We start from the raw sequence: 24,170 nt of genomic DNA, 5'->3' as shown, positions 1-24,170 counted from the left end.
GATTTCCTCCCCTTGAGTTTTCTCTCTGCTTCTGATGTATGCTTGTTTTCAAAGCAGGCTGCACCATTTTTCTTTTTATTTGGTTGCACCAGATGTATTTAGAAATCATAGGATCCCTACAGTGCAGAAGGAGGCCATTCGGCCCATCGCGTCTGCACCAACAATCCCACCTAGGCCATATTTACTCCGCTAATCCCTCTAACCTATGCATCCTGGGACACCTAAGGGGCAATTTAGCATGGCCACTGCATCTAACCTGTACATCTTTGGAGTGTGGGAGGAAACTGGAGCACCCGGAGGACACCCACGAAGACACGGGGAGAATGTGCAAAGTCCCCACAGACAGTCACCCAAGCCGGGCATCACACCCAGGTCGCTGTAGCTGTGAGGCAGCAGTGCTAACCACTATGCCACTGTGCTGCCCTTTGATTGCCATGAATACTTAACCCAAACTAAATCACTGCATAGAAAATTTGCTCTGGTAAGCGAGTCAGGCCTTTTGGCTATACGACAACCCAATTCAATATGTTGTGGATTCATGGCATGCCAGCTCAGGTGAGCGTCTCGGTGTCTCGTATTTTCACCCTGCCATCTGATCTACGGAAGTTTCTGAAGGTAGCTCAAGTAAAAATGTTGAGCTTCTTGGTATGACACGTACAAGTAGTCCATGAGTGATCCCAGTATCCTCAACCACAAATTCCCGCTCACCACCAGCTCCACCTTTCTTCTGTCACTGACCCTCACATCAGTCTCTTGCAAAATTAAAAGCCAACACAGAACCCGTACTCCAATCCAAATTTATAAATTTAACCTGCAAGGTGCTTTCTCAAGTGGCATTAGTTGTGGGAAACTGCTGACGTTCAGTGATGAAGGCTACAGTGAAGACTGCAAATGACTTTACAGGGGAGATCTCGAGCTGCTCTGGGCCCACAAGGCATGCTGCAAACTGCACTATCTCTGTGACTGGCTGGCTGACCAGAAACTGCGAGGACACTGGCAGAGTGGCAGGGGTTGGAGCACGACAGCTGTTAACCCCAAACAAAGCAGTAGATTCATACTCCATGGAACCTGCGCTGCTCTCCTGGCGAGTGTCTCTGCAATTCTAGTATTCTTTTGGGCAACACATTTCTGGAGTGCTGAGAAGCCCTTTCCTTTGCACATTGGCATCCTGAACTACGATGGTAGCAATCTGAACTTGCATGACAGCGCTCGAATGTTGGGTCGATGCTGAATGTGCTTCATTAGAAGCTGAGGTATTGACCATCAAACACTGCATCATAGTTGTGAGGGTGTGATATAGTATCATATATGTTAGCTGTGAGTGCTGATAGATTAATGCCTGGAGGATCTCCTGCATCCCACCCCTTCCCCACGATGATACAGGGCATCTCTTTTCCTTTCCACCTCTTCTGCTAAGACTTCCAGAGCAGCTTGCAAAATCCTTTGTCCGCAGTGCCTCCTATAATCAACCATTGTCGATTGTTCTGCTACATGATATTCAGGGTGATTTCAGCAGCCACAATGTACCATCCCTTTAATGCAGGCTAGGTTTAAGTTGTTCTAGGTACTAACGATATTGGCTTCACACATCAGCAAAGGGCCTAATGAAAAGCAGAGGGAGCACTGGCTGCATGCAGAAATCATGGGAATAAGCAAGCAGCACCATATTAGCAGCCTGCCTGCATTGCAATCAATTGGCACGGGTTAATCGCACATCCAGATCCTTGTTTTCATCTTTGGGAGTTACCCAATTTAACTCTATGGCACTTTCAAGCCAGAAGGTGTGCAGTATAGTAAAGAGCATGTTAGTTGTTACTTGTGTCAAGGCTGGTTGCATCAAACATTTGCAGGTGACTTATCCTGCAGGTCCTCTTGCACTGATTGGTGTGTAAAACCATTTTATTGGAATCGGGCAAATATGGCAACCACCCGCTGTTTTGAGATTTTCTCACTTTGTGCTTAAGTATAAATAGTGTCTGGTTTTTAAAATGACAGAAGCATTTTTTTATTTGTTCTGCTCATTACAGGGGAATGTTGGCAAGTTCTATCTCCCTGTGTTACTTTCTTTGGAAATAAAAGCAAAACACAGTAAATGCTGGAAACCTGAAATAAAACAGAAAATGCTGGAAACACTCAGCGGATCAGGCAGCATCTGTGGAGAGAGAAACGGAGTTCACGTTTCTGAAGTTCACTGAAGCTCGCATTTAAACAAATGTTTTATTAAATGTTGCTTCAGTGCTGATTGTGCACATCCTGCACAGTGATTTTGCTCTGCCATCTGATGCACTATTAGTCCCTGGTGCTGTTTGTGGAATTGTCAAAGTCCTTCATGTAATGCCTTTACAGGAGAGTGGAAAATATTCATACCTTTATTGAGCTTTAACTTGGTTTTCAAGGTCATGCCTACTGACTCCATATGTGTCCACTTAGGTGTTCAGGTGGTAAGAGAATCAATGGGGTCGGCAAGATAGTGGAGTTGCCATAATTTTATTGAATGGCAAAGCAGGTCCAAAGGGTCTCATGGCCGACTTCTACTCCTGTTTCGTATGTTCATAATTTACTTACTTTCTGTGCGACCCATTATCACTGCTCTATAGTTCTTGCACCTTTTTTGTAATGTCCCTGTAAATTTATTTCTCTACGTCTTCCCCAGTGACCTGCAGAATACCCTCTACTTTTTCTTAACTCTAAACAAATAGATTCCGTACTTGACCCTTTAAGATGCCCTCTATAATATTCTCCTTAATCAAAACTGCCACTCCTCTTTTCTTTCCTTATTTTTTCTGAACAGTTTGCGTCTAGAAATATTCAGCAGTCTGCCCTGCCCTTTCTTGAGCCAGATGAGTATATCGTTCAACAGCAGTGCTGCACATATTAGTGATCTGGATCTTCCCGCTTTGCTTTATGTTAACTGGATGGGTTGGTTATTGGAAAGATGTTATTTCAGAATGATATAACCTAATCGCGTTTTGTGCAGGAGTGTAATAGGGCATTTGCTATGCAAGCTGCTGAACATTGGCTCACTTTAATAGCCCCAATGTCTAGACATACAGTAACTTTTTGAGGGACCAACAGATATGTCACATTGTCAACTAAACATGTTTTTTAAATCATTAATAATTAAATCATTGGGGTAAACAGACTTAATGATTCATGGAAGTAAGGAACTAGTTGGCAGCACTCTGATGTAATGCACTGGTGTTCCAAATTGCATCCTGTGGACCATATGCAGGCCATAACTCTGGCAGCTCAGTTCTTTTGGCACTCATATTCTCCTTTGGTTTCTCATGTTTAAAATTTGCAGGTCCATAGATTTGCACAAACTGTTCATAGTATAGCTGTCCAATAAATCTCATCTTTAATTAATTGACTGATTAATGGGAACATTCAATTTTCTTTTGTGGCCTGCAAGATTCCATGACAACCACCTCATCAGCCCTACCAAGATATAAAGCTCTCTCAGTGCCGCAGTGACGTGCAGTGTGGGGTTTGGTACAAGCATCAGCGGTGCCCCTCTGTCCTCTAGTGGTGAATGCTTACCATTTCAACCTGTGAATGCTTACCATTTCAACCTATACTGGCTCTATGTCATTTTGGTTTCTTTGGGAATTAATTTTATATAATACAAAGCCACTAATTTGAATTAATTTTACTTTCATTTCAAATTTTGCGCTGCATTTAGGAGCAGTGCGGGATTATGTTATGAAAATGTTAATCTAATTATTTTATCCTATTTGTACTACCTCTGCTTTGAGCATCCTTCACTTTGGAGGACAAGCTGTCACACTCTGGAAACTGTGGCACCGTTTCCGTTCTGTAATCGGGACCCTGGGATTTTGAGAAACCTTGAGGCCGATTTTTGCAGTATCCCACACCAGATCCTGAGGGTTTAGAATGTGAACTCTGACCATTCAGGCAGTTAGAGGTCTGAAGTGAAAACGGAAGATGTTGAAATGGTGCAATAACCCTTCCAGTCACAGGAAAAGCCGACTAATAACTTTGCAGATGTACAAAACCATCCCCCACCAACAGCTTGTTTTATATATAGTGCCTTTTAAGGTAATAATGTATCCTAAGACACTTTAGAAGGGTGCTATCAAAAATATTGTGACATCAAGGAACATCAGGAGATTCATAAGCAGGATGACCAATAGCTTGATCAGAGAGATGGGTTTTAAGGAGCATCTTGAAAAGGTGGGAAGAGAAGCACTGTGGTGGAGAGGTTTATTGGGAGTAGGGGCAGAGTCAGTGGCTCGGGACATGGGCATCGCAGGCTGGCCGGCATTTATTGCCCATCCCTAGTTACTGGGGGCAGTTGAAAGTCAACCACATTGCTGTGGCTCTGGAGTCACGTAGGCCAGACCAGGTAATGACGGCAGATTTCCTTCCCTAAAGGACATTAGTGGATTAGATGGGTTTTTCTGACAATTGACAATGGTTTCATGATCACCAATAGATTCTTAATTCCAGGTATTCTTTATTGAATTCGAATTCCACCATCTGCCGTGGCAGGATTCTAACCCGGTTCCCCAGAACATTAGTTGAGTTAATAGTCCAGCAATAGTACCACGAGGCCATCATCTCCCATAAATGGAGTTTGTGGCTGAGATTGGAGATGCTGGAAAAAGCCTTCCCAATGTTTAGTTTTCTTCAGATCTAATATTGGACAAAACAGTCTGGCAATTTGGAGTCAGTGGAGGGGAGCAGGGAGGTGGTGTTGAGTTCAAACTTGGTCAATGTACATATGGCCATCACTGCCAGAATAATCCTTTTTCTGTTTATGGAATACGAGGACAGAATGGGAGGCCATTTTGCCCACATCACCTGTGCTGGCTCTTAGAACTCTCCAGTTAGACCCACTCACCTGCTCTTTCCCTGCCTGAGTTCTCGTGGCTCAATATTGTTTCCCCGTTGCAAGTGATTCTCTAGTTTCCTTTTAAAAAACTTTTCACCACCTTTTCAAGAAGTACACTTTGCAAATCATACTAACTACTGATTATGAAAAGTCGCATCTCACCTTTGGTTCTTTTGCCAATCACTTCAGACCTGTATTCTCTGGCTACGGACCCTCCTGCCACTAGTAACAATTTCTCCTCATTATCAGAAACCTTCAAGATTTTGGACACGTCTGTTGAATCTTCCACTAATATACTTTGCTCTGACAATGGCATCAGCTTTTCTAGTCTTTCCACTTAACTGAAATATTCGTCTCTGCTACAATTCTATTAAATCTTCTCTCCAGCCTCTCTAAGGCTTTGATTTTTTTTCCTAAAGTGTGGAAGGTTTGGTCACTTTAGTCCAGGTGCGGCCTAACCAATGTTTTATAAAGGTTTAGCATAATTTCCTTGCTTTTCATATTCTACCTCTATTTATAAAGATCTTGTAGGCCTTTTAAGATTCTCTCAGCTCGTCCGACTACCTTCCAAAAACTTGAGTTTTTAAGACTCGTCTTTTAAGCCAGAAGTCTCGGGCAGAAGTACACTGTTCACCCACTCTAGGGGCCAATTGAGGCCCACATGTGGCCAAAAATGCACACTTGGGGACTTTGTCTTGCTCATGCTGCTATTTTGCAAGTTGTGGGATGCCCATGCTGCTAAGGTTCCTGCCAGTTCTGACACCCAATCCCAGTGGAGGTCCATGTGTTTTTCTCCTACTGCCCTCCTGGTCCTCGCCCACCGACTCTTTTCTGGGGACTTGCCAGCCTGGTCTTGTGAAACCAAATTTCCCCCCTCCCCAGCTCAACAGTTATCACTGGCTTCAATTACCATTATCATTGGAGTCTGCCAGTGGTGCGGTGCCTACTGAAGGGTCTCAGTTGGCCCAAGGGTGGACGGGCCACCTGATGCTTCCCCCGCCACTGGTTAAGTATCAGCCGGGGAGGCTGTTGGTGACGGGCATGCAACTGATTAGAGTAACCAGTCATGCTGACCTCAGGAGATAACTAGCATGGACATGTTACGTACATCATAACAAAACCTGCACTGTGCTCTTTTAAACCACAAATCCCATTTCAATGCTAAAAGCAATTTTATCAAGTCTTCAGCATTTACAGCAAATATAATGGGTAAGAAAAACTGTTAAAATGTTTTAAACCTACAAAATAAATTAAGTTTAATTTTTTTTAAATCTGCAATATGTTACTGTGCAAAATTTAGTCCAGAATGAATATGCTAAACCTAGGATGGTTGTACACATGATTAGTTTAATATTAGTTTAAATAAGAGTGTCCTGTCTGATGTCGATATTGTCTGGTTTTCCCTTTCCTGAAGCAGTCATGTTGATGATGACGGAGACGAGGATATTGTGAGCCCACAAGGAAACCGCCAACAGCATGACAATCTGTACAGAGTTCATATGCCCAGTCTGTACAGCTGTGGGAGCAGTTTTGGCAGCGAGACCAGTATCCCTGCCGCAGCGCACACTGTCAGCAATGCCCCTGTCACAGAATACATGTAAGTGACTGAATGACCGTCTGTTCTTTTAGTTCCTGCTTTACAGTTTGCTTTATCCCCGCTTCTGCTTAAAATTAAAATATTTTGCAACTGGAAGTCCAGAAGCATTTTAAAACCTTGGGTGGAATTTTACCGGTACGTCCGCCCGAGGTTTGTTCGATCCCGCCCAAGGCCAAGGGAGAATGCTGCTCTCCGATCCTTGCCTGGCTCCCAGAATCGGGGCAGGTGTGCCGGTAAAATTCCGGCACTTGTGAGAGAAATGTTAAAGTGCATTTTATTTTATTATTGATTTATACAGCAATAATGTTAAATTATAACCTCTGTAGCCAAGTTGAGGTGGGAACCCAATTTAGCTATCGAAGTGGCATTTTTATTTGCTGCTACTGATGTGCCAGTTTATTACAGGAAGTGATCACTTTACCAGTCGAAGCCCTAAGCGGGTTGGATTTTCAATCATTCCCACCTGATTCCTTTTTCCTGATTTGATATCCGTTTGTAAAAGCAGATAAATTAACGACATTTTCCCTCAACACTTAAAGAAAGTACATTTTGGTTGTCATGATGCCTTGACATTTCTACTAGTCTGCTCGGGGTCTAGACTTTTCCCACGGCCTCTAAAATCAAACCTCTTGGTTTGAAGTTTCGGTTTCCATGACTCTTAAAAGAAATGGTTATGTAAAAGTCATTGATTTTGATTTGATTTATTATTGTCGCATGTATTAGTATACAGTGAAAAGCATTGTTTCTTGTGTGCTCCACAGACAAAGCATATCGTTTGATAGAGAAGGAAACAAGAGTGCAGAATGTAGGTTTACAGTCATAGCTAGGGTGTAGAGAAAAATCAACTTAATGCGAGGTAGGTCCATTCAAAAGTCTGACAGCAACAGGGAAGAAGTCTGTTGATACGTGACCTCGGACTTTTGTATCTTTTCCCTGATGGGAGAACATAGAACAGTACAGCACAGAACAGGCCCTTCGGCCCACGATGTTGTGCCGAGCTTTATCTGAAACCAAGATCAAGCTATCCCACTCCCTATCATCCTGGTGTGCTCCATGTCCCTATCCAATAACCGCTTAAATGTTCCCAAAGTGTCTGACTCCACTATCACTGCAGGCAGTCCATTCCACACCCAAACCACTCTCTGCGTAAAGGACCTACCTCTGATATCCTTCCTATATCTCCCACCATGAACCCTATAGTTATGCCCCCTTGTAATAGCTCCATCCACCCGAGGAAATAGTCTTTGAACGTTCACTCTATCTATCCCCGTTTGAAGAGAATATGAGAATTCAAAGTTAAAAATGCTAACTTCAGTTTATTTTAACTCTTTGGCATGAAATGCCTTATTTAAGCGGTGGGGGGCGCGGGTTACTTTTCAACATGTACATTTATAACTTCAGCGTGTCCCCCAGGTTAGTTTGAAGTCGCATTCTCCTGCTTCTCTCTACAATTGGTGCGATTGGAGTGGCTCAGGTGGGAGAGAGCGCCTCTGCTCAAAAGTGGATACTTTTCCAAAAAAAAAGTAAATTTTAGAAGAGTTTATCATTTTCTTGTGTAAAGGGTAAAAGTGCTATGCATAAACTTGATCTCCTAAACCTCACTTTCCTTTATATTTATATAAACGTACAAATAAATGGTGTTGCCATATTATCAATCGAAAGTCCCATTGAGATCAAGTTTCTTAAGCCAAGTACATGTCCAACCAGAATGTAACATTTTTTTTCCTCTGTCATTAAACAGGAGTCAGAACACAACCTATCAGAATCCCCGCTGTGAGAACACACCTCTGATTGGCAGAGAATCCCCCCCTCCTTCTGTAAGTTGATAGATTTATTTAGTTTCACACTGAAAATTAATTTAAGTCAAATGTAAAACCTGTCCAAAGCTTTAGAAAACTGTAATTCAGTAGACTTGATCAAAGAAAATATATATATATATTTTTAAAAGGGAATGCTGGTCACTTAGAATGTTTAAGTAACACTAATGCAATTGCTTTTTGTTTGTGTAGTATCCTGGTGCTGGAAAATGAATGCATACCACACAGATTTTTGAAGAGTCTGGTGCAATAGAGCCTATGGTATCTTCTAATGAAGGGATTTCATGTTGCTCTAATTTCCTGTATTAGAACAAGAACAAAAATGAGGCACCATTCATCAAAAATTTGTCCCATAGTTCTTAGACATGGTGGGATAAAACAAAAATTGACTACACTAGCCCCTTACTATAACATTGTCTGGTATGCCACAACCTCTCAGATAACACATATTCCTTATGGCTCCCTTTCCATAGGGGAACCATATAAAAGACTATCTACACCACACTCGTCAGTATAGCGAGCTTTTTGTGTGACTGCAAAAGACAGCTTTATAGAGAGGGTCTAGTGTGTACTGGTAAGTGGTGTTTTATCTTGCCTAGTTTAATTCAGATTGTTTTTCTTTTGTTGTCTATTAATGGTATGCATATAACATCAATTTAATCCTTTGAGTACAGTGTAGTATTTTGCACCATTCAAGTGCTTAAAATTGCAGCTAAACGTCCAAATTAAAATGTATTTGCATTCTTTGATAGGATTCTAATTATTTACCCCATTGTAGCATGTAATATTGGAAGATTATTGAACGGTATATTTTAAAAGGTGCAGAATAGATAAAAGTCTTAAAGGATTGAAATGTCTAAAGAAATAGTGTGAGAAATGCTGCTCAGATGATGGCACTTAACACCTCAGCAGTCCACTTTCCTTAAAAAAAAGCTTTTGTTGAAAGTGAACTGTTGAATGTATTTCTTTCTGTTTATCTGTGAACTGTTGTATGAAGATTTTGCCATCCTGGCAATGTGGGGACCAACATTTTTCTAATTCTGCTTTGCACACTGCAAAATGATGTGGTGACATCTTTTGGAATATGAAACACTTGGGAGTTTGAATTGACACCAAAGACCATTGATTGGAATACAGTATTGGGATATTTTCTTATTTTAAATGTATTTTATCACTATTTTCCATTTAAATTCTGTTTGTCCTTTTCTCATTTGTGTCTCTGTTGTTCTCGTTAACGCTGTTTTCAATGTCAATGCTCTTTCATTTTGTGTAGCTTTATGGCCTTCACTCTAATATGCACAATCTCTTCTGAGTCTTGGTTAATATCTGGTAAATACAGACTAAGAAGTTTAACAACACCAGGTTAAAGTCCAACAGGTTTATTTGGTAGCAAAAGCCACACAAGCTTTCGGAGCTGCAAGCCCCTTCTTCGCTTAAAGCCCCCCACCGCTTAAATAAGGCATTTCATGCCAAAGAGTTAAAATAAACTGAAGTTAGCATTTTTAACTTTGAATTCTCATATTCTCTTCAAACGGGGATAGATAGAGTGAACGTTCAAAGACTATTTCCTCGGGTGGATGGAGCTATTACAAGGGGGCATAACTATAGGGTTCGTGGTGGGAGATATAGGAAGGATATCAGAGGTAGGTTCTTTACGCAGAGAGTGGTTGGGGTGTGGAATGGACTGCCTGCAGTGATAGTGGAGTCAGACACTTTGGGAACATTTAAGCGGTTATTGGTTTAATAATGTTTAATAAGTTTAAATAAGGAAGAAGGGGCTTGCAGCTCCGAAAGCTTGTGTGGCTTTTGCTACCAAATAAACCTGTTGGACTTTAACCTGATGTTGTTAAACTTCTTACTGTGTTTACCCCAGTCCAACGCCGGCATCTCCACATCATAAATACAGACTTTCCAGACTTCATTGAGGTGATCACACTAAGAAGTCTCAAAACACCAGGTTAAAGTCCAACAGGTTTATTTGGAATCATGAGCTTTCGGATCACTGTTCCTTCATTAGTTGAGTGCTCCCAAAGCTCGCGATTCCAACTAAACCTGTTGGACTTTAACCTGATGTTGTGAGACTTCTTACTGTGCTTACCCCAGTCCAACACCGGCATCTCCACATATTGAGGTGATATCAGAGCCTTTTCTATTTTGATCATAATTGATCTCAAAATAGTTGGCAATCGGATTCACCTGCTGATTGGTTGTAAGCCAGGGTGCAAATTTTAGAATCATTTTTTGGCATTTGCTAAAATTGGAAACTAGTCATTTGGCATAATTTATCAAATCAAATACTGGCGTTTGCTTCCCGTACTGTGATGCTGCCCTATTATTAGGTAAAATGTGTTTGACCAGAACTGGTCAACAAGCTGACAATAAAAGGGCATCTCGTGAATAATGTTCATAATGTGATTGAACTTGTTATTGGATTTGAGAGGAAGGGGGAGTCACAAACCAAGGTTTGAAGTTTAAATAAGACAGACTTTCAAAGGATGAGAATGACCCAGGCGTGAGCTGTTAATGGGTAAACCTGTGGGAAGGATTCAAAGCATATTTGGTATGAAAGACTAGAACACTTCTCATCCTTTTGGCCAAGATCAAGCATCAGGTCAAGCCCAAGATGGGATGCAGTGCCTTTTCTTGTCAGCTTGAATCTTGTTCATCTCTGCTGTGGGGACCAGGAATTGGATTCAATTTGAATTTGGTTTTTGGAGCAAGTAAGGAGATGGATTCAGGCTTGCCCTGTCCACTTTGTAACTTTAAGAATGGAGTAAAATATTTTTTAATGAAAAGAATATACCAAAAAGGCAAACTTTCTACTTGTGCAACATTATTAAACCAACCATGGTCAACCAATGAGCTTCAGTGCAGAGAAAAGGCCTCCACAAAGGCAAGGAAAGTGGGAATTTAGTTAGGAATTACCAAAGGGACATAAAAAGTTATGAGATACAAAAAATGATATACAAAACAGCTTGCAAAGGACATCAAAGCTAACAGCACAATCTATTATAAATATGAATATGTTAAAGGAAAGAGGTGATGGGGAATGTGAACCCATTGAAGACAGATGCAGGTGTGACTATAATAAAGAAGAAAATGACAGACACTTTAAATGAATATTTTGTATGTTTTTACAATAGAAGAGGAGGATAAAATACCATTGGTTCTAAAGAACTAAAAATAAGTCACGGGGAGGAACTTGATGGATTTAGTCTAAAATAGAAATGCCAATGGAGAAAATAATGAGACTTAAAATAAACAAATCTCTGGGATCTATGGTTTCCATCCCAAGATAGTGAAAGAAATAGGTGAGGAAATTGGAACTGTTAAAATTATCCTGAATTCTCAATGGTATATTTTGGATTGGAAATTTGTAAATGTCATTTGGTTATTTAAGATGGGAGGGATTGACAAAAGAACCACATAGCTACAGACATGTCGGGACTATTTGTGGAGAAGTTACTGGAATTTGTCATCAGAGACAGTGGCTGAGCATTTGGACTTGTATACATTGATCAAAGACGATCAGCACAGACCTGTGAAGGGTGGATCTGTTTAATCTAATTGAATTCCTTTGCAGAGGTCATCACCAGCATGGTGGCTAGAGGCATGCTTATGGATAACATAAGAACTAGGAGCAGGAGTCGGCCATCTGGCCCCTCGAGCCTGCTCCGTCATTCAATAAGATCATGGCTGATCTTTTTGTGGACTCAGCTCCACTTACCTGCCCGCTCACCCTAACCCTTAATTCCTTTACTGTTCAAAAATGTATCTATCCTTGCCTTAAAAACATTAAATGAGGTAGCCTCAACTGCTTCACTGGACAGTGAATTCCACAGATTCACAACCCTTTGTGAGAAGAAGTTCCTCCTCAACTCAGTCCTAAATCTGCTCCCCCTTATTTTGAGGCCATGCCCCCTAGTTCTAGTTTCACCTGCCAGTGGAAACAACTTCCCTGATTCTATCTTATAAGATTATGAAGGGACTAGATATGTTTCTATAAGGTCTCCATAGAACTGAAGATTGTCCATATGTATTTTGAGAAACCATACAAGATTCCACACGAGTTTATTAGTGTAGATAAAACTAAATTAAATTGGAGCTAACCTTATGAAGTGGGTGGATAATTACTGGGGATATTAGGAGATATTGAATAGAGAAACAGGGCTGTTCTGTGATTGGTATGATGTGACAAGCATTGATCCCCAGAGGTCTGCACTGGAGTCTCAGCTTTTGACCATATAAATGACTTGGATAAAGGAATATGAGGTGTTGCAGTATCCAAGTTTGCAGTTAAGATCAAGCTGGAAGGCACAGTAAATTATAAAGCTGGAGCAGAAAATACCAAGAGGATGAGCTAACTCGGCAGAATTGTGGCAAATGGAGGTCAGTGTGGAAAAGTATGGTTTAGAAAAAAATCTGAACATTTACCAAATAGAGACTAGGAACTGTGGAGAATTAGAGAGATTTGGGTGCCTACACACATTACTAAAAGCTAGTGCACAGGTGCAAAAATGAGCAAATAGGCTAATTGAATGCTGGCTTTTATTTCAAGGAGGTTCCAAACAAAAGTGAGGAAGTTTTTTTTAAATTCGTTCTGCAGCACCAGGGACCTGGGTTCGATTCCTGGCTGTGCGGAGTCTGCATATTCTCCCTGTGTCTGCATGGGTTTGCTCCGGTTTCCTTCCACAGTCTGAAAGATTTGCTAGTTAGGTGCATTGGCCGTTCTAAATTCTCCCTCAGTGTACCCGAACAGGTGCCGGAGTGTGGCGACTCCGGGATTTTCACACTAACTTCATTGCAGTGTTAATATAAGTCTACTTGTGACACTAATAAATAAACTTTAAAAACTTTAAACATATGACTGGAGTAATATGTTCAGTTTTGGGTACAAAATATATCTTGAAGAGGGTACACTGAGGGAGGACATGTTACAAAAGTGGGCTGAAATCCCATCAAGTTGGAAAGGTTAAGGAGTGATCCAATAGGTGAAGCAAAATTATTTCTGAACGTGGAAGAACCTCGAACTCTGAGGACATTTTCTTAAAATTAGAGCGAGGGTATTTGGAGTGAAAGCAGGAGGCATTTTTGCTGCAAAAGGTCGTGAAAATTCGGAACACATCTCCGCCCCCCCCCCCCACCCCCCAAAAAGGGCTGAGAGTAGTGGTTGAACTGAAATTTTTAGAACTAGATTGCTGGGTATCATATCGAGTGTCAGGGCATGCAGAAAAACGGTAGGCCATTGGAATTGAGATACAGAGCGGCCATGGTTTTCTTGAATTGTAGCTAGCAGATTAAATGGCTTACTCCGGTTCCTATAGCTGAGATTTTCCAGCCCCGTTAGGGTGGGATCCATCGTGGGGGATTCAGCAGCCCAGCCAAAAGTCCATCAACTTTCGGTGGGACTGGATGATCGCAGAGGCAGGCGGGTCCGGCAAATCCCACACAATGTTTCTGAATCATGATCGTACCAAGGTCTTGCACATGGACATCACTAGAAATATCACTGGTGGTACGAGATGCTTTTTTACCCCCCTAGAAAGCAAAGTATCCCCCTCCATACCTGAGCCAGTTTGAGTTCTGCACCTCCTCGCTTCCTGAAGATTGTGTCTTTATTGTTATAGCGGTCACTTTTAATGGTGCATTGTGATGCTTTCAAAATAAGCCCCAAGCTATTGTTTTTTTAAAATACCAATACTGTGTGGATTAAATAACTACTTTGAGAAACAAAACCCGTTTTCCACCCCTTTTCAAAAATCACATTCAGGAGAAACAAGTGTTTTAAAGATATTCGAGATTTCTCTGAATTATATCAAACTGATAATTCCAGCTGTGTTTGGCTATGGTGCATAATTCTACAGTCCTCAAAGGTTAAAGTGTGCTTGGTTTAAAAGTATAATCGAGTATTGCATTAAGTTAAGAGAAGTAGGAGTGGGCTTGGTTTGCTGAGGGGTTTTTGTGCTGTTAAGTTGATAGACGTGTTCATATATGAAAAGGTTTTTAATTTTATAAGTTGTGGTGCTCCCACTTGTTCCTGTGTTCCTTCCCCCTGTCCTGGGAATGTTCCTGGGTGTTTTGTGGGTTTGTTTCCCCCTTTACACTTGCTTGCACTGGATTTCTCTTTTGAGGCTGCACTCTATTTCTCTCTCTTGCAATGCCACAGCTGTATTTGGCTGCTCTGGACAATGGCAGCCATCTGAGCTGGCAGCCAAAGAACTGCAACAGTGCGAGAACGAACTCTTACTGGTAAAGAAGGCAGCAAACCAGAACAGGTACTGAAATATGGCTTTATATCCCATTCCCTATTGCTTTCAGTTCCTCAAGTACTCACCCTTGCTAAAGATTATTATTTTGAATGAGCAATCCTTACCCCACTCTGATTCTCTGAAACAGCACCCTTTAGCCAGCACAGCATTTTAAATGGACACTGGAGCATTGCTTTGTTGCTCCACTCCATGTGGCTTCTGATCCTCTTTTAAATTCTGCACTCTTGCTAAGTATCACAGAAGAATAAACATTACGATACAGCTTGTATCCTATTTAGTTATTGCTTTTAGCACTCTCAAAAATTACACCTTGCAGAATAGCATGGAAAAGCGTTGGAAGATGGCTCCAGATACCATGCACTAGTAGGGATGTCACAACATAGGTTACGACAAGATGGTGCATTGCTTTGCCAACCCTTTCCAAACATCGAGGTTAACGTGCATGTCAAGGATATAGCATTCCGCGAAGGCTTGCAATTTTCATCAGCCCAGACTATGTGGACTAGTGCAAGTAATGTTGAATGTGGAATTCACTTGTGCTGTTTGTTTTATATCTCCAATGCTTAACATTTCTGTTGGGCTGGTGTTCCAGTAGAAATATTTGTAATCGCAACATTTATCTTCCAAAAAACACTCCCAAAATATTGCAATAACCTTCTCTGACTGGTACGATATCACGAGGCCACTATTGATGTGAAAGATCCTTTGCGAGAGATCATTAATTTGTGATACCAATCGTGTGACATCCCTGTTATATGCTTGTATGCACTCAATGGAATGTACAGAATGTAGGTGACCACTGAAGCGCAGCTTGAACACTTTGAGCACTGTATTAGCCCTTTTGCACCAAAATTATTTTAATTTTATATTTATTTTAGCTTGCTCAGAAAATGCTATAAAATGTTCTGTTTGATGTATTTTCTGGTGATTTGTGAAAATGCAATGTTTTACAGTGTGGAAACATAATTTTGTTGCTGTTATCTCAAGGACACCTTGCAACGTCTAACTTTTTAAGTTTTCATTCTTCAGCAGCAGTGATTCTGATATCCTACAATAAATGCTGTGCTGCACATCATAGTGTTCCAAATGGAAACTGAAACATGCTTTGTCACCAGTTGTCATCTTGATACTAAAATGTACATGTTTAAATAATGTGGCTTTGGTGCAGTGCCTTCTATATTCCAATGAGAAAAGAAATGGTGATGGAGTAGACATGATTTATACTTCAGCTGAATCATAATACTCACTGGGATATGTTCCTGCCGTCTTCTGGTTAGCCTGTGCAAGGGAAACATTTATTTAACTATACTACCATTGTATTTTGTTAACCAACCTGAAAAGTCAAAGGAATATAGAATTTTTGAGAGAATATGTAAATAATTGAAAGGGAGGAATTTTTATTGCTGATTTTTCTTCCTAAAAGGAAGCAGGGGAATTGAACAGGATTTATAATGGATTTGTTATATTGTATAACAAGAAGCATTTTAAGCAAAACAAGTATAATCTTATGGTCCATAGCCAGAATTGTTGGGTACAAGTCTCAAAACAATGCTGAGGCACTGGCCAGACCACACTTGGCAATATTATACAGTTTTTGGTTACCATGCATGCATTGGAAGAGGCTGCAGAAAAGAGATGTTTAATCTCTCATTCCACTCCACGGTCATCCAGCTAGATGGATTTGCACTTGCCCGGTTCTGTATCTAATAGCCAAGGGTGTTACTTGCAATGTTTTCTCTTCCTGCTCTATGATCTCTGGTGTCCCGAAAGGATTGATTCTTGGCCCACTTCTACTTGCTGCCCCTCAATGTCAGCATCCCAAAGCACCTCAGTTGTTACATGTACGTTGAAGACGCCTAGTCCCACAGTACCTCCACCTCCTCCACTTGCCAAATCATGTTGCTTAGGGGATGCCATGGTGGCACAGTGGTTGGCACTGCTGCCTCACAGTGCCAGGGCCCCAGGTTCCATTCTGGCCTTGAGTCTCTGTCTGTGTGGAGTTTGCACATTTTCTCTCTGTCTGCGGGGTTTCCTCCGGGTGCTCCAGTTTCCTCCCACAGTCCGAAGATATACAGGTTAGATTGATTGGCCATTCTAAATTGACCCTTGGTATCATGGGGACCAGCAGGGTAAATGCATGGTGTTGCGGGAATAGGGTCTGGGTGGGATTGTGGTCAGTGCAGACCTGATGGGCCGAATGGTGGCTTCCTGTAGGGATTCTATGCTTATCCAACATCTAATACTCAATGAGAAATTCCTCCAACTAAATATGGCAAAGATTAAAGCAATTGTCTGCAATCCTCACTCCAAACTCTGCTCTCCAGCTACAGACTCTGAAATACTGAAGTTATAAATTTATAAACTTACATTAACATAGTCAAAGGTTATGGGAGGGGAAGTGGCAAAGTGAGCTAAGATCACAACCAGATCAGCCATGATTGTTTTGAATGGCACAGCAGGCTCCAAGGGCTGAATGGCCTATACCTGCTGGTATGTCCTATGTCCGTATGACTCCATCCTCTCCCACGCAACTGAGCAGGCTAAACCGACCCTTCAATCTTGATGTCATACCTGTCCAAGATGAGCTTCCAAGTACATATCTGTGCTATCACAAAAGACCACCTATTTCCACCTCTGCAACATTGTTAGCTTGGCCTCACTTCAGCTCATCATCCTCTGCTGAAACCTTCCTTCATGATTTCACTTTCTCTAAATTCAACTATTCCAATGCTTTCCTGGCTGACCCCTCACATTCTTGCATCCCATAAATTTGGTGTCATCCAAAATTCTCCCCTCCGTGTTCTTATTCGCACCAAGCCCTGTTCCCATCATGCTTCACCTGCTGACCCACATTGAGCCCTGATCAACAGTTTGATTTTAAAATTCCCATCCTCGTCCCTCCCTACCTCTGTACTCTCCTCTATACTCACAATCCTCCAAGGTATCTACTCATCTAATTCTTCAACATTCCGGTTTGTAATTGCTCCACCATTGGTAACTGCCTAGGCTTCAAGTTCTGTAATTCCTTCCATGATCCTCTGTGGCTCCCTACTTCTGTTTCCTCCTTTGGCACACTCCTTAAAATAGACATCTTTGACCAAGATTTTGGCCATCTGCACAAATCTTACCTGTGTCTAGTCTTGCTTCATAACACTTCTTGGGATGGTTTATATTCACAGTGCTACATAAATACAAGTCGTTGTTGTTATTAGTTCTATGTTAATGTAAGTTGACATTCAGTTAAATTCTCTGTTCTTCAATGAATCGCAATGAGATCCCACTTTATTGTTTTATTCCTCATCACTGTAGGGCTTATGCCTCTCAGTTTTCCTCTTAACTGATCCCAGTTTTCAGATGGGAACACAGGTCACAGGAGTAGGCCATTGAGTACAAGATGTTGGATAAGCAATCTGATGATTTGGCAGGTGGAGGTGGTGCTGTGAAGCTCGGTGTCATCAACGTACATGTAACAATAAGGTGCTTTGGGATGCTGTCATTGAGGAGCAGCAAGTAGGTGGAAAGTAGAAATGGGCCAAGGAGCAATCCTTCAGGGACACCAGAAATCACAGTGCAGGAAGAGAAAACATTGCTATTACATAGGAATGGAACCACTCGAGCGCAAACCCGTCCAACTGGATGACCGTGGAGAGTGGAATGTGTGATTAATCATGTAAAAGGCTGCAGACAGGCTAAGAAGGATGAGGAGAAATAAATTTGATTTTTTTTCTCTCTCAATCACACAGAAAAATGTGGGAAAATAAATCAAGACAGTTCACTGGAGTGTGATCTAGACAATTAAAACCAGGTCAAAGGAGTGAGTTTTAAGGTTTGTAGAGAAGAGGGAGGTACAATGCTGAACAGATTTAAGGAGAAAATCCTAAACCTTAGGGTGTAGGCTGAATACTTCAGGCAGGTAAAACTACAGGGTACAGAATTACGTTGGTGGAAATTAAAGTTCAAGCAGATGTGAGAAGATAATTTATTACAAAATGATTGATCAATATTTGTAATTGTGGGGAAGGTAACAAAGCTCTGACATTGAGGGTGTTCAAAATGCATTTGAATGGGTCAAAATATTCATTCATTTACGTGCAATTAACACAATACAAATGATCGCCATCAATATTTAAAACAGTTGCATATGGATTGTTGGTTTCTGTTTGTGCAAGGGGTAGGGGAAAGATCCATAAGCATTTGTTTAAAGGGTGACTCCACTCAGTTACATCATGACTTGTGGTTCTCCATTGTCTTTGCCACTTGTGCTGAGAGAGAGTCTGGATATTGAATATTCAACTCTGCAAAGCCAAACCTTACACTATTCCTTCATCTTCTGAGAGATGGGGATCAGGAGCTGGACTATATTCCATTATTGCCAAAGTATGATGAGGCCAGTTCCAATAGTTACCCATTCTCCAGCAGGGAAGGTTAAAACTCAGTCATTGATATATTTATCAGCTGGGCACATTGTTATCTTGTGTAAGCAAATGCTGAGACGATGGATTGGCATCTGAGGAGCATTCAGCTGACATAACATTTCCAGATTCAACTCTTGTCAGCGTTCAATTCTGATGAAGGGTCTATCTTTGAAACATTAGCTTACCTGTTCTCTCTCTCTCTCCTATTTAATATTGACAGCATTTTGTATATTAGTTGTTTTCCAGCAATTGCAACTTTCTGACTTTTGTCTTTTTATTCATGAAAACAATAATTAAAATATTACTATTTTTTGAAAAGTTGTTCATCTAGCTAAGGTAGCTGCACTTGGCAAAATTTCCAGAGTTGACTTTAGGGGACACTAAATTGAAATGACGTATGGTAAGATGTCAAAAGTGTATTGAGCCATTTTGCTATCCTATGGCTGGCTGATTGAGAGACTGTACTTGCTGACTGGAGAAGGTTGAGCCATGATCTCATAGCCGTTTTTGAGATTATGAAAGTTGTTTTTTCATTTAAACCGAGATGTTGTTTCCACTTTGCAGGGGTGTTCAGAAGCAGGGGTCATAAATACAGGACGATCATTAATAAATCACACAATGGGGCATCCGTGTAGCTACTTAATCAATGAGAGTAAATGATTGAGAAATAAACAGAGGGAACATGGTGCGGGAGAGGGAATTGAAGTGGGTAAATTCAATGCCTAGTCAGGTATAGAAAGATTTTGATCCTATTTGTAATGTCTACTTCATCGCTTGGCATAAAGGCTGGCATTTTTCTTTTTCATTCCTAGTGTATTTCCCCAAAGGCAGAGAAAGTTCAGGGGAGATTTAATAGAGCCATAGAAGTCTATAAAATAATGAGGGCACAGATCAGCTAGATAGTCAATATCTTTTCTCAGAGGTAGGAGAGTCTAAAACTAGAGGGCATAGGTTTAAGGTGAGAGGGGAGAGATACAAAAGTGTCCAGAGGGGCAATTTCTTGACACAGAGGGTGGTGAGTGTCTGGAACAAGCTGCCAGGGGCAGTAGTAGAGCCAGGTACAATTTTGTCTTTTAAAAAGCATCTAGACAGTTACATGGGTAAGATGGGAATAGAGAGATATGGGCTAAAAGTGGGCAATTGGGACTAGCTTCGGGTTTTAAAAATAAAGGGCGGCGTGGACAAGTTGGGCCAAAGGGCCTGTTTCCATGCTGTAAAATTTTATGAACCTCTATGACTCTAATCACAATCATGAAGGGTTTTGTCAGCGTAAAGATGGAGAAACTGTTTCCAGGGGCACAAATTTCAGCTAAATGACAAACGAACCAGAGGCACAATGAGGATTTTTGTTTTTAAGAGTTATGATCTAGAATTCGCTGCCCAGAACTATGCTGGAAGCAGATTCACTGATAACTTTCAAAAGGGGATTGGATAAATACTTGAAAGGGAAACATTTATGAAGCTCTGGGGAGTGGGAAGAATCAAATAGTTCTTTGAAAGCCCCAGCACAGACACTGCCAAATGCTGTCATTCCATGTTTCATGATTAGTTTATAAAATCGCTTCGATATAATAACAGTACTATTCCAACTTTGATTTGTCTTTCAACTGAAATGATAAACAGCTGCCTTGCCTGCTCTGTCAAGTGGACCCTGAAAAACCCTTTGGCAAGTTTCAAAGGACAACAGGGAAATTTCTGTGTCCTGGCCAACATTAATCCCCTGAAATATTGTCTGGTTGTTTGTCTCATTGGGAACTTGCTGTGTGCAAATTGATGGCTGTGTTCACCTCGTTTACAGCCGTGACCACACTTCAATTAGTATTTAATCGCCTATATACACGCTGGGGCCTCCTGAGGTTGTCCAAGATGCTATATAAATGCACACTTTGTTCCCTCCTGATCTTTTTAACTGCAGCAGAAATGCGAACTGACGTTTCTGTAGGTCATCTACAATTAACCACAGAACTCTTTGCTTGTGAACTCTTCCCAGTATTGCCCAATAAGCATGCGTGTTCCTTGATCACACACTAAATACTAAATTTACACTTGATCCATATTGAATCCGTACCGTCTCCCCCCCCCACCCCCCACGCCGTTGAACAGCAATTCCCCTCCCGCAGGCACAGTTACTTAAAATATTGAAATCTTTCTGAACCTAGTTGTCTCGTTGCCCACCTCACTACTTTTTTAAAAAGGAGCAAGTAGCTGAGCTTGTGCACCCTGCCTGTAATCTCTTTCCATATCCAAGTTTCCATTTATGGTCATGTATCATTTCTTGATTTAAGCTGGTTATGTAGCCAGCATCATATTTTCATTCCTTAAAATAATTTTCACACGGATGTGAAACTTGTGAAAAGCTGAGAGCAGCATTTCCTTTCGCCTACTAGGCGAGAAATATTTTCTAAATCCCCCAGAATATTGGCTAAACTTCCTGAATCCGTGCTGACTGTTCTTTAGCGGGATATAACTATTCACATGGTCACCAACTGGCTAGTTGTAAAGAAAAAAACTTTCCTACATTTTGAACGTTATGCCCTGCGGTTTACACTAATATCAATTCTACTCATTTATATGCACTATTTGACGTCAGTTTGCCTTTTTTTATATAGCTGTGAAGTAGAACATTTTGTATCTGTGTGAGAATCCATAAACTAATGTGAATTAATCCTTCACTCTGGTGCTGTTCATTTTAAATGGAATCCATAGGCACACTGTACATGAGAACAAAATTGAGGTTTCCATCTTTCAGTATGGTGAATGATTGTATAGATGATTTGAGCATTGGGCTTTTATCTTTGAATATAGACAAAGTAACCGCCAAATTCTGTGATGATTAATTACATAGTGTCTCATCCCTTATGTTTATAAATGTATAAAACAATTACGTTAATTTTTGAAAGCATTTTACTTTCGATCGTAAGAACTGAGGATATTTTTAAACAATTTTACCCCTTTATTGTAGTTATGTTTGCTATAACCCTCTTAATGTGTGTGGCCATGGTGAAGTTTATTTTTGTGTAATATGTCGCTGATCATTTTCATTAAAATCCTTTATTGAACATAGGAAATAGGAGTAGGTCATTCATCCCTGGAGCCTGGAAGATCATCCGTCTCAACATAATTTTCCTGCACTATTCCGTATCCCTTGACATCTTTAATATCTAGCAATCCCATTGATTGCTGTCTTGAACGTACTCAATGAACTGAGTCTACACTGCCCTCGGGGGTAGAGAATTCCCAAGATTCCTCACCCTCTGTGTGAAAGAATTCCTCCTCAACTCAGTCTGAAATGATCTACCCCTTATTCTGAGATCTTTGTGTTGGCTCTTTTCATTCTGTCACTTCCAATACCAGATGATCCAAGTACAGGAAAATATTTAAAGGCAGAAAAGATTGCTGATTTAAATGCAATTCTGATTTGAACGTACGGAGATGCCTTTTTGCCACCCCTTCCCCATGCATGTACTCATTCTGTTACAAACGGACCACTATCATAATAATGGTATCTGAAGGCGAACACCAAGTTCCTGGGGCAAGGTGTCAGTGCCAGTAATCAAAGGCAGTCTGTGCCCATTCTAGTGAGGAAATTAATCGCAAACTTGTTCAACCTCCTCTGCAAAACAAACTTGTAACATACTATCCCACCATCACTATTCATTTTAATGAGCATGATGGCATTAAGTACAACCTCTTTATTATTCATTCATGGGACATGGTCACCACTGGCTAGCCAACATTTATTGCCCATCCTTGGTTGCCCATGAAACTAAGTGGTTTGCTGGGCCATTTCAGAGAGCAGTTGAGAGTCAACCACATTGCTGTGGTTCTGGAATCATGTGTAGGCCAGACCAAGTAAAGATGGTAAATTTCCTTCCCTAAGGGACATTAGTGAACCAGTTGGATTTTTCCAACAATGGATTCGTGGTCATCAGTAGATTCTTAATTCCAGAATTCAAACTCCACCAGCTGCCGTGGTGGGATTCGAACCCAGGTCCCCAGAGTATTAACGGAGTTTCTGGATTAATAGTCTAGCGATAATACCACTAGGCCAACGTCTTCCCATGTTGCTTAAGGTTGTTGTTTCACCAACTTGAAACTCTCTATATCTCGGCCTCCTTGATGTACAAATCCGTCTCTTCCAACATTTGTGATGATTATTCCCTACAAAATGTAATGAGTTCAACTTGGATGTTATGGCCACCACTTCATAATTGGGGATTGAGGAGCGATTAATAATATTTTACAGAAACTGAGTTCTTTCAATCGCGCTATTTGCACAAGTGTGAAATGGAAAATTGAAGGAAATAGTCTATTGGTAAAGATGATGTAGCTTATTAAATAATTGTTGTGCAAATTTGATAGACCTTGCTAACATGGTTTCTCCTCTTGCCTCACAGTACTCAAACAGCATGAGAGCCAAATACCTCGCCACAAACAGGCCTGAAACCAACAGCATCCACTAAGACTTGAGGAGAAAAGGAAAAAAAACTGGAACTTCTGCTTGTCCAATGCCACTAATACAGTCAAACTAACTTAATGAGAGCAACGCTATTCTATCAGTTGTACAACAATAGGTAGATTAGTGATTACTAGGAATGGATAATTCTGCCAAAGTAACTTGTGGTATGAATGCTTTGGGGTGTGTACTGTCACATCTGTAGATGCTGCACAACCTTACCAGTCCCGATATCACATTTTACATCATTCCAGTTTGCTTCAGTTTAAGGTTCTCTCATTTCTATTATTGCAACAGGGGTGTCAGGATATCTAGGTGCACCGGTCTATCACCGTATGAACAAGACCACGATAGCTGTACCGGTTGGTTTTCATGTTGTAATAATTGTAAAGTGCACCAGTCGCTGTAGATCAATAAACAATAATTCCGATCAAAGCAAAGTTTGTATTTATCTTGAGAAGTTCACCAAGATGGGATGCCAAAATATGATGAGAATGCAGTGCTGATGTTAATTGTTTTATGATCGTCACAAGCTCAAAGTATTGTGGCATCTCGAAGACATTAGAGATAGAAATGTGGAGAGACATTATTGAGTTCATGGTGACACCTGTGGTCTTTTACGTTTGCTATGGATGTGATATCACTTTTAACCACTTTAAGTTGAATATAAAGGGGATGTTTTATCTGTGATAATGGCATATATTGCCACAGAAATTTTGTGTAAATATTGGGAAAATGCACTAAAGCTCTGAAAGCCAGCA

The 24,170-nt window shown here is 40.9% G+C and overlaps 1 protein-coding gene across 6 annotated transcripts in view; it reads left to right on the top strand.

Annotated features, from left to right (window-relative positions):
* Positions 1–23,849, top strand: part of ttyh3a (tweety family member 3a) — a 175,313-nt gene extending 151,464 nt beyond the window's left edge. The window contains exons 12-15 of one of the 6 annotated variants that reach the window (XM_078240070.1): positions 6,273–6,452; positions 8,194–8,269; positions 8,743–8,843; positions 23,351–23,849. In XM_078240070.1, the coding sequence (XP_078096196.1) occupies positions 6,273–6,452; positions 8,194–8,269; positions 8,743–8,802 (316 nt within the window). In that variant the 3' untranslated portion in view covers positions 8,803–8,843; positions 23,351–23,849. Of the gene's footprint in view, positions 1–6,269; positions 6,453–8,193; positions 8,270–8,742; positions 8,844–14,435; positions 14,545–23,350 lie in introns of all 6 variants that reach the window. The other 5 variants (XM_078240066.1, XM_078240065.1, XM_078240069.1 and 2 more) reach the window with 5 other exon arrangements.
* Positions 23,850–24,170: the final 321 nt, after the last annotated feature.

This window comes from Mustelus asterias, chromosome 23 (genome assembly GCF_964213995.1).
Source record: "Mustelus asterias chromosome 23, sMusAst1.hap1.1, whole genome shotgun sequence".
Classification (NCBI taxonomy): domain Eukaryota; kingdom Metazoa; phylum Chordata; class Chondrichthyes; order Carcharhiniformes; family Triakidae; genus Mustelus; species Mustelus asterias.
Note: the sequence above shows the minus strand (reverse complement) of the source record. Positions and strands in the feature narration are given on the sequence as shown.